The following is a 10617-nucleotide window of genomic DNA, read 5'->3' on the forward strand; positions in this document are numbered from 1 at the left end:
GGGTAGAGGCAAACCCACAGCGGCCTCACATCGTATGCACCAACAAATACACACCGTCGTTCGCCGCCCCTCACACTCACCGCACACACGCACACTCCCACGCGACACGCCACTCCGCCTCCTCCCGTCCCCTCCTCCCCCCCCCCCCCGCAGGCGAGGTGCGGCAGCTGCAGACGTACCTGCAGAAGTACGGTGAGTGCGGGGCGGGGCGCGGGGCGGCGCGCCGTCGGTGTCGCCACACTCCCTCTCTGCTTCCCTTCTTAACACACATACATGCACACACACACACACACACACACACACACACACATTAGCGTTCTGCTTCTCTCTTTAACACACAAAAGCACACATGCTGGCTTCATTTTGTAGCTTTTCACACGCACAAGCACATATTGATGCATCCGCCCTCGCGCACCTGCGCAGGCTGGTACTCGGCGGAGGTGGACGGCGTGTTTGGCCCGGTGACGGAGGCGGCGGTGCGGCGCTTCCAGGAGTTCTACGGACTCAAGGTGGGAGGGAGGGAGGGGGAGGCAGGGTGGGTGGGTGGGTGGGTGGGTGGGTGGGTGGGTGGAGGAGGAAGAGATGCTCAGGTGTGGTCGGGGCGGCAATGCACGTGCAGTGTATGACGTGGGGCAGAGGGGAGGAGGGGCGGTGTGGGCGCGGCGGCGTATTGATTGGGGGCGTGGCTGAGGCCTTGGGGGGCAAGCGCGAGACAGGGGAGCAATGGGACCGGCGGCGTGGCGGCGTGAGGGTGCACGCACGCCCTCTCCGCCCCTTTGGGCACAGTCACCACCCACCACCATCAGCACCACCACCACCACCACCACCAAAACTTCCACCACACTCAAACCCTCTCTCGGCAGGTGGACGGCATTGCAGGCCCCGTGACTCGCTCGCTCATGATGGCGCCGCGTATGGACGAGAAGGAGGACGAGGTGGGCGATGAGGGGGGGGGGAGGGCTGGGAGAGGAGGTGTGGTGTGGAAGGGAGGAGGAGGAGGGCGGGGGCCAAGGGAGGGCGAGCATGCGTGGAGACGTGTGCGTGTCATCCGCCACTGCCCCGACCCGTGTAACTCACTCCGTCTTTCGTAGAACTCCCCTCTCCCCAACCATACCGCATGCGGCTTCATGTCTTACTGGTTTTGGTGAGGACAACCCCTTCCCCAATACCCCCAGCACCCCCAACATTTATCGCCGGCGCCCCTCACCCTGCTGCTCCATAACGCCTCGGCCCCTCCCATATTCATCATCGCTTACAAGCAACGCCTTTGCCTGCGCTCCGCTAGTGTATCGCTAGTGTATCTTTGGTTTAGTTTGGTTTGGGCTGGTATTTACACCTTCACCCAACACCCCACCCTCAACACCCCACCCTCCACCCACACACACCCCACACACACACACCCAACACCTCTCCCCACCCCCAACACCTCTCCCCACCCCCAACACCTCTCCCCACCCCCACCCACCTCTACCCACCCCCAACACCTCTACCCACCCCCAACACCTCTCCCCACCCCCAACACCTCCACCCCTGACCCCCCCAAACCCCACCTCCCCCCAGGTGGACACGGACGACTCGCCCGCCTACACGCCCGGCTGTGTGGTGACGTGGTGGGCGGGCGGCTGCCCCGGCTACCTGGACACGGAGGCGGCGCGGGACGAGCTGGCGGCGGCCTTCCGCGAGTGGGGCGGCGCCGTGCCGCTCAGCTTCGTGGAGGTGGGGGGGGGGGAAAGGGAGAGGGAGGGGGGCAAGGGAGGGAAGGGAGGGGAGGGGAGGGGAGGAGAGGGGAGGGGAGGGGGGGATTATGTGCCCGAGTCCAACGGAATAGGTCCCAAGGAGGACTCCTATCCTCTCCCCCCCCCCCCCCCGTGTCCAGGTGGACTCGGCCGCCGACGCCGCGCTGGTGATCACGTGGGGCGACCGCGGCCGAACCAACCTGTTCCGGTTCGACGGCCCCGGCGGCGCCCTGGCGCTGGCGGAGCGCGGCAGCATCACGCTGGACAGCGGGGAGAGGGTGAGCGGGCGGGCGTGTGTGTGTGTGTATGGGTGGGTGGGTGGGTGTGGGTGACACGGGCTGGGGGGGTCGTAGATACCAGGACAAACTAAACCGGAGGGAAGGACGAGGAGGGATGGAGGGTCACCAGAACGGCCCAGTCCTGCATGCCACGGGCCTTAAGCCCCGGTCGACCGGCCCAGTCCACCCGGCCTCCTCCCTCCGCCCGCCCTTCCGCCGGCCTCTCCGCCCCACCGCACCCACCCCACCCCCACCCCCTGCAGTGGCTGCTGCAGCCCGCGCCCGAGGTGGAGGGGGCGTTCTACTTGCTGCCCGTGGTGCTGCACGAGATCGGTGCGAGGGGGGGTTGTGAATACCAGCCCAAACTAAACCAAAACCAACGAAAACCAGCGGAGGGGGAGGGAGGGAGGGAGGGAGGGAGGGTGGGTGGGTGGGTGGAGGGACGGGGGAGGGAGGGGGAGGGGTCGATGCTGGTGGCGGCGCGGCCTGCACTGTGCACGGGTGTATGGGTGCGTGTCCTGGCGGCTGGCGCCCTTTGCCTCCTCCGCAGGCCCCACTACACGCACGACCCCATTCCTCCACCCCGCGTCCGCAATCACCAACTCACCTGCCCCCGGTCCCAACCCCACCCACCTGCCTTCGCTTGCTCACAATGAGGTTGAACCCCACCTGCAGGCCACGCGCTGGGCCTGACTCACTCGCCCGACCCCTCCCACGTCATGTCCTCCTTCTACGCCCCCCGCCGCACGCGCCTCACGGACGGCGACCGGCAGCGCGCCGCCGGGCTGTACCCGCTGCAGGGCGCCGCGGCGGAGCTGTTCAGGTGGGGGGAGCGGAGGTGGAGGGGAGGGGAGGTGAAGGTGGAGGTGGAGGGGAGGCGAGGGGGAGGGGAGAGCAGGGGAGGGGCTCAGTGTTCAGGTGGCGGGTTCAGCTGGGATTGGGAGCAGTTGAAACAAGCGATGGGCCAGCCGGTTCCACCGCCTTGCGGGCTTGGTCAGCAGGATGCGTCTGCAGGGTGACGGGGCCGCGGGCCGCAGTGAAGTAAGCTCGCACATGCACATCCACTCCGCACACACACACACACACACACACACACACACACACACACACACACACACACACACACACACACACACACACACACACACACACGTGCGCGTGCGTGCGCGCGCGCGCGCGCTCTCACAGAGCTCTCGCGCTGTCCCCCGTGTTTCCTTCCCCTGTCCCCACCACACCACACACGCACACACACACCACCACGCAGGGCCCTGGACGCCGACCGCGACGGGCGCCTCAGCCGCGCCGAGTTCGTGTCGGCGCTCACGGGGGCGGGCGCGGCGCCTCTGTCGCGCCAGGAGGCGGAGGCGCTGTTCGACCAGACCGCGGCGGCGGCGGCGGCAGGAGCGGGTGGCGGCGGCGGCAGCAGTGGCGGCTATCTGAGCCTGCCGCAGTTTGTGGGCCTAATGGCGCGGCTGTACTTTGAGTGATGAGGGGGATGTGTGGGGGTGTGGGTGTGTTTCGGAGGGCGCTTAAGTTCATTTCAATCCCGAAGGGATCAAGACCCATAACCAGATCACAGAGCGGACGAGGTTTGGCCTAAACCGTATTTTGAACGCCCTTGGGAGGAGGGGGGAGGAGGCCTTGTTATGCTGCCAAAGGTTTATGGACGATTTCGACATGGAAACCGACCCTGGGTCGTGCGTCAGTAGTTTTGCTACGATTTCTGCACAGCGCGTCTTGTGGCGCGGGCACAACTTCATGGGATACACCGTGTCACATAGGCCACGTTGGCCGCCATGCGACACCGCTAGCGACGAACTGCAAGCGCTCGGCAAGCGCTGCATGGGCGCCGTCGACCTCCGCAAATAACTGGCTGCATTTCGCGGCGTGGGCAGCACTGCATCGGATAGACCGTATCACATAGGCCAAGTTTTCGATTCCGCGTCCGAGACAGCATGCAAGCGCTCGGCAAGCGCTGCATGGGCGCCGTCGACCTCCGCAATTATCATAAGGGCTACAAAGTCCGCTTCGTAGTTTGCGTAACTGACTAATGTTTTTGTTATTCGAACTGCGTGGATTCAGCAAACCATATTAGGACCGGTTAATTAAAACAGTCCCTGGCAGCACTTCAGGCCAAACGTTTCGTGTGAACACATTGCATACACACCATACACCCTAAAAGTATCCAACGGCAAGCGGGAATGTCATGGCCAAGCCATGGCATGCAAGCGCTCGGCAAACGCCCAGGCGACCCCGCAGCAGAGTCGCCTTACAACTATCGCGTGCTATGCCAACCTTGAGAGCTTGTCATTCCCCGTCGCCGCGGTCGACGCTCACACACCCTGCTTTGCCTCTGCTGTGGACTGCTGTGGCCTCCCGACCCAAGGCACTAGCGGACCGCCATGCGAGCCATGGGGCGTGCCTTAAGGGAGTCAACTGACATGGGACTCAATGTTATACTGCGGAGCACGAGAGGAGGCGTGTACAGGTAGTGGCCCTTAGTAGAGCTGAGGTGACAGGAGGCTCGTACAGTAATGGCGACTGAAATCTTAGTATGATCTGAGTGCCAGAGTCGTAACATACGTTTGATCAACGGTACTGCGGATGCTGGCATGCGCAGCACCTCCCGGACCGCTGACCGGGGCGAGGTATTACGTATTCATGTACTATTAGTGGCTGGGCCAACACCCTGTGAAATTGCGTGGTCGCGCGCGGAGTTCCCCCCGCATGCCCGCAGCTCAGCCCCGCACCCTCGTCAAACCGGGAACGGCACGCACAAATGAACGATTCCAACCTGGATCCATGGTCAGCCCCAGCCACGCCCCTCTCCCCCAAGGCACCACCCACATTCAGTGCTCGTATCTTGTAGATGCCCTCAGGCACCCGGCATCTACACATGCGTAGATGACCCTGACCGCGGCATCTACACTTAAGCCCCCAAGCCCCCCAAAACGTCTACGCTTCCCCCATTTTTGCGCCAAAACCGGCCAAAACCGTCTACACTGCGTTGATGCGTGGCACCCAAACCCAAAAATTTTTCTCCGCCTTCGGCGGATTTTGGGCAGATTTCTACACTGTAGATGGAAGATACGAGCACTGCCCACATTTCCCCAACCCCACCTCACCCCAGCACCCCTGGCCATGGAGGCCCCAACGCACCGTTCGCAAAGACAAATAGCAGCACACACTGTTACAAGGTCATTGGACCATTCGACAATCAGATAGAGTATGGGTACACAACTCGCGTGGGTGATGGGTTCGTAAGAGACAATGGCCCCGTGTACATGGCGGGTGGTGGGCGGGCGGGTGGTGGGCGGGTGGGTGTTGCCTGCCCTCGTGACTCAATGTATTGATGCGTCGGCACCTGCGGGACTGGGCGGTCATGCGCGCAGCGCGCGAATGCCTAACGGACTCTTCGGGGGCACAGCAGCTGTGGGCCTGCAGGTTCAATGGTGGCGAGTGAAGAAGACCTTGGGCTTGGGGAGTCAAACTGTGCCGTGCAGGTTTGGCAGACTGGACCTGTAGAGCCTTGTGTACTGGATTCTCCTTCAACTACTCTCTATGACCATTCTTCCATACACCATCATTGTGCCGCATATTGCTTCTCACCTTTAGAATGTCACCTGTGCATTTTCGTCGAACGGATACAGAACAGTATTTGGAATAGTGAAGGCCTATGTCTCCTTTCTTAGCCATGTATCACATCCAGCTGCTGGTATGTGCGCTCAGCTTGCTGGCCTGTGCGCGGGGAGCGACCATCGATTGCTGGACTGGAGCCCAGCAGTTGCCCCTGCGTGTGCGAGAAATTGTGCTGGTGCTGCTGCCAAGCCAATCAGCTTTAGCTGGCGCTGCGGAGGGGCGTCAGCCTGGCGAGGGGCTTACAGTCCTCCTCGAGGAGCATCGCAAGTGGATGTCGCGCGGCGTGACCGTGGTATCAGCCGTGCGCTCCTCCAACTCTGAGGCAATTACTGCCGCCGATGACACAACGTCAACGGCATCCGGTCGCTGGCTAGAAATTGACCTGGACGGCTGGGCAAAGTTCGGGGGCGACCCCGCAGCTACCTCGGCAGTTGCTCCCTCGGCAGTGGCCGCGGCGCTGGCACCGGGCCGTGCAGCAGCCGCGCTGTCGGCGGCTGGATTGCAATCTTCCTGGCGCTGGCTGTTCATGTTGCCCGTTGACAGCCTGGCAAACCTGGATGCGCTTCGGGTGCTGCTGGACGGCTGGGACCACACCCTGCCGGCGGCCGTGTCCGACTGCCTCGTGCCCACGCCCTCCGCCGCCGACGGCAGTAGCAGCAGCGATAACGGCAGCGGCGGCGGCGATGGAAGCAGTAGCAGCAGTGGTGGCAATACCGGCGGAGGCAGTAGCTCAGCAGGAAAAGGAGCGGGGGAAGGGGCGGGGGCAGGGGAGGGCGGCGGGGCCCGCTGCTGCTGGCGCGTGCCTGCCTGCGCCGCCGGTGTGTGCGCCCTGCCACGTGGGCCCCGACCCCGACCTGCTACTGCCGCCCGGCTGCCCCTGCACCCCCCGCCTGGCCCTGCAGCCGCGCCGGCGGCCGCGCCTGCCGCGGCCGCCGCACGCCGCCCGCCGTGCTGTCCGCCGCCGGCGGCGTGGCACTCAGTCGCGGCCTGCTCTACCCCTGCCCCGCCAACGCCATTAGCAGCAGCAGTAGCGGCAACGGCAGCGGCGGCAGTAGCAGCAGCAGCAGCGGCGGCAGTAGCAGCAGCAGCAGAGTCGGCAGTCGCAGCAACGGCGGCCACCGCAGCGCAGCGCAGCTGCTGTGGGGCGGCGGCGCTGCTAACGCCGCCGCTGGTGGTGTCACCAGTGGCAGCAACGTGTCGCTGACGCCGCCGGCTCTGGCGGCGCTGGCCCACTTCCTTGCGGCCTCGGAGCCGCTGTCGGACGGGTCGGGCTTTGACGTGCTCAGCCGCCTCCTGTACTACAGCGGGTGAGGCGGAGGCAGAGGGGGAGGGAGGAGCAGTGGGGGGAGGGGGGGCGAGGCGGGGAGGTGTGTCGTGCTAGGGCATAGTGGAGGTCGTGAGGAAGGTGGCAGAGTTGAGCAGCATGGCAAGGGAGTGGCTGTGCGGCTGGGTGCGGTTATAAGTATTCGAAGTCAGATGACTGAGACCGCAAAGCGGGGCGAGAGGAAGGATGACGCCGGGGCATATACGGCGCCTGGGCGTTCCCGGTGTGGCGCCGCCGCCCCCGCCCCACAGAGCCACCGACTAGTCAAGGCGTCATACGCCTGGAACCTAGTAGTCCTCCTCACCCCCTCACCCCCTCATCCCCACCTCGCCTCGCCTCGCCCCACCTCGCCCCACACACAGCCTCGCCATCACCACGCCACACCCGCACCCACACGCCGCTTCCTCGTCCTCGGGCGGCGGCGGCGGCGGCGGCGGCGGCGGCGGGTTGGTGCTGGGTCGGCACCGCTTCGGCGGCCACTCCGCCACCTACACGTTCCGGGTGCGGAGGGCCGCGGCTGGGGGGCGGCTAGGGGGCGGCTGGGGGCGGCTAGGAGCGGTTGGGGGCGGCTAGGAGCGGTTGGGGGCGGCTAGGAGCGGTTGGGGGCGGCTAGGAGCGGTTGGGGGCGGCTAGGAGCGGTTGGGGGCGGCTAGGAGCGGTTGGGGGCGGCTAGGAGCTGTTGGGTTCTGTTGGGGGCGGCTGGGGTGTTAAGGGGGTTGGGGTGTTGGGACTGGGGCGTCGGCGGAGCTGCAAAGAACTGGTCCGGGTGCCACGCTGGCGTCCTGTTGTCACGGGGGTAGCCATTCATGCGAACGGTTTGTTTGGGTGGGTGGGTGGGTGGGTGGGGCTGGCAAGCCGGTTGTGTAGCAGGTGCGTGGGTGGGCGAGTGGGTGGGTGGGGGCAGGTGGATGGGATTCCACCCATGCCGTGCCGTACGCATCAGTGTCCTAGGCGGCATATGTACCGGGTGCCTGTGTGCAGGGCCTGGACCAAGCGGCGGCGCTGTGTGGGGGCGCTACTGCCGCCGCCACCACGGCTACTGCCACCGCCGCTACTGCCACCGCCGTTGCTGCTACAGCCGCCGCTGCGCCGCCATGGTGCAGCCACGTGCTGTGGGGCGTGGTCAGCACCCCAGTGGCGGCCGGGCCACCGGCGGGGGCGCCCGGCGGGGCTGCTGCATCTGCAGCTGCTACTGCCGCTGCAGCTGCTACTGCCGACACCGGCACGGCGCCGCGAGCGCAGCTGCTACTGCCGCCGCATATGTACGAATCCCTGTGGGCCGCCCTCAACGCCACCTCAGCTGCTGCTACCGCCTTCACCAGCACCGGCAGTAGCAGCGACGGCGCAACCGGCAGTAGCAGCGACGGCGCTGGCACGGCGCTACAGCCGTCCTCCTCTGCATCCTCCTCCTCCTCCCAGGCGGCCGGCCGGCGCTACTACAGCGGCCTTGTGTGTCAGTCGCCGCTGCCCAGCTGCCTGGCACTGCCCGGCGCCTGTGTGGGCGGCGGCGCGGGGCCGGAGCCGCCCTGTGCGGTGTGGCGGCGCGGGCGGTTCGACTGGGGCGCACCGGAGCCGCACTACGAGTGGGAGAACGTGAGGGGGGGCTGGGGGCTTGGGGAGGGGTAATGATGGTGTGGGGTGGTGGGTGCTTTGTGTCGTTGCTCCTGGGGCACTGCACTCTACGCGGCCCCTCCCTACCTGCTGCCTACCTCCCCAACTCCCCACCCCAACAACCGTCTCAGCCCACATCCGCCCCTTCAATCTCACGCGCGCGCGCGCAAACACACACACACACACACACACACACGCACACACACACACACACACGCGCACACACACACACACACACACACACACACGTGCGCACATACACACACACACACGTGCGCACATACACACGCCCTCCCCGCAGTTCCTGGACTGGCGCGGGTCCCACAACCCGCACCACTTCGGCTGGCGAGTGCCACTGGCGGGCTACCACCGCCCCGGCACCGCGCCGCCCGACCTGCCCGCGTGCAAGGCACGTACGAGTGTTTGTGCGTGCGTGTTTTGTGTGTGTGTGATGTGTGATGTGATGTGTGTGTGTGTGTGTGTGTGTGTGTGGTGTTAAAGAGCACAAGGAAAACATTGCGCAAAGACAGTGTATGCGATGTGTGGTGTGGGTGTGGGTGTGTACGGTATGTTGGGGGCGTGTGCGTGCGGGCGGGGCTGCGGTACGCTGAGTTGCACCTGAATTAGGTCTGGCGTGTTTGTGTGCAAGAGCCAGGTCCGTGTGCAGGCTCATCACGTACGGAGCTGTGCTCCCAACACACGTCACACACGTGTCCTCCGCCGCCACCCACGCGCACCCGCATTACTCATGCTCCGCCACAGGAAATGGACGTGCCCGGGTTCTGGGGCCGCGGACGCTGGATTGCACACGTGCCGCACCCGCACCCGCAGCCAGGACAGCAGCAGGACCCCGCGGCGGCGGCGGCGGCGGCGGCAGCGGGGGCGGCAGCGGGGGCGGCGGCGGCGGGGGCGGCGGCGGCGGTGCGGCTGACGGCGGCGGATGTGGCGTCTGAGCGGCTGTGAGTGTGTGCGGGCGTGTGAATGGGGGTTGAGGGTGAGGGGGTGCGGTTGCGGGGATACGGGTGCGGGTGCGGTCGGCAGCCACATGTCGACCGCTTCCATTGACTTCTCAAGCAAGTTACGCGCACATTGCTGCGCACACACACGCACACACACACACAAACACACACACACACACACACACACACACACACACACACAAACACGCAGGCGGCCGGACGCGGAGAACAGCACGTGTGGCTTCCACCGACTGAGCCGGGCGGGGCTCATGCGCTGCTTCGCCGGCAAGCGGGTAAGGAGGCAGGGGGGCGGGTGGAGCCGTCGTGGTGGTGGCGGCGTGGCCGGTGGTGGTGGTGGTGGCGGTGGTAGTGGCGGGTTGGCGGGTTGGTGTTGGAGGGGAGGGTAGGGGTCGAAGAAGGACATTCTTCCTGTAGGCCACACCCCCGCCCGCGCACACGCACACCAGCAGGCCACGACAACCCACGCGTGACCACAATCCCCCACATCACCACCACCTGCGCCCCTCTCCCCGCCCCACCCCTCGCCTCCACACACACCGCCACCACCACCGCCTCCCTCCAACCCGCCTCCGCCGCCCGCAGGTGTACTTTGTGGGCGACTCCCTGGCTCGCCAGATGTACTCGCGCCTGGTGTCGCACCTGCGCGGCATCGAGGCGTCCGTGGAGCACGTGAGAGGGAGCGGGGGGAGGGCGGGAGGGGGAAGGGGAGGAGGCAGAGGGAGGCGGTGTTGAACGGGGGGACGGGAGGGAGGCGGTGTGTTGGGTGAGGGGGACACATGATATACCCATATGAAGCGGAGTTGTAGCCAGGCACATGGTCCACGTAGGACGGAGGCGTGGACGGGGTGGGTGGGGCAGGTGGGCGCGTGGTTGAGGAGGCCGAGACAGGGCGTGTGCGCGTTTGTGATTGATTGTAGGCGAGGGAGGGGGTTGATCATAGCTCTGTGTGTGTGTGTGTGTGTGTGTGTGTGTGTGTGTGTGTGTGTGTGTGTGTGTGTGTGTGTGTGTGTGTGTGTGTGTGTGTGTGTGTGTGTGTGTGTGTGTGTGTG

At 65.5% G+C, this 10617-nt stretch overlaps 2 protein-coding genes across 2 annotated transcripts in view; both read left to right on the plus strand.

Annotated features, from left to right (window-relative positions):
- The window catches only part of CHLRE_14g609202v5 (uncharacterized protein), a 13402-nt gene extending 9270 nt beyond the window's left edge, over positions 1–4132 (plus strand). Inside the window, exons 15-22 of the mRNA XM_043069945.1 lie at positions 154–192; positions 424–509; positions 864–935; positions 1561–1716; positions 1877–2014; positions 2278–2347; positions 2690–2837; positions 3279–4132. Coding sequence (XP_042916618.1) covers positions 154–192; positions 424–509; positions 864–935; positions 1561–1716; positions 1877–2014; positions 2278–2347; positions 2690–2837; positions 3279–3501 — 932 coding nt within the window. The 3' untranslated portion in view covers positions 3502–4132. The remainder of the gene's footprint in view (positions 1–153; positions 193–423; positions 510–863; positions 936–1560; positions 1717–1876; positions 2015–2277; positions 2348–2689; positions 2838–3278) is intronic.
- Positions 4133–5560: 1428 nt separating this feature from the next.
- Positions 5561–10617, plus strand: part of CHLRE_14g609250v5 (uncharacterized protein) — an 8542-nt gene continuing 3485 nt past the window's right edge. Inside the window, exons 1-8 of the mRNA XM_043069946.1 lie at positions 5561–6448; positions 6556–6960; positions 7340–7478; positions 7959–8570; positions 8890–8997; positions 9351–9547; positions 9759–9840; positions 10151–10237. Coding sequence (XP_042916619.1) covers positions 5925–6448; positions 6556–6960; positions 7340–7478; positions 7959–8570; positions 8890–8997; positions 9351–9547; positions 9759–9840; positions 10151–10237 — 2154 coding nt within the window. The 5' untranslated portion in view covers positions 5561–5924. The remainder of the gene's footprint in view (positions 6449–6555; positions 6961–7339; positions 7479–7958; positions 8571–8889; positions 8998–9350; positions 9548–9758; positions 9841–10150; positions 10238–10617) is intronic.

Source organism: Chlamydomonas reinhardtii, chromosome 14, assembly GCF_000002595.2.
Source record: "Chlamydomonas reinhardtii strain CC-503 cw92 mt+ chromosome 14, whole genome shotgun sequence".
NCBI classification, from domain to species: domain Eukaryota; kingdom Viridiplantae; phylum Chlorophyta; class Chlorophyceae; order Chlamydomonadales; family Chlamydomonadaceae; genus Chlamydomonas; species Chlamydomonas reinhardtii.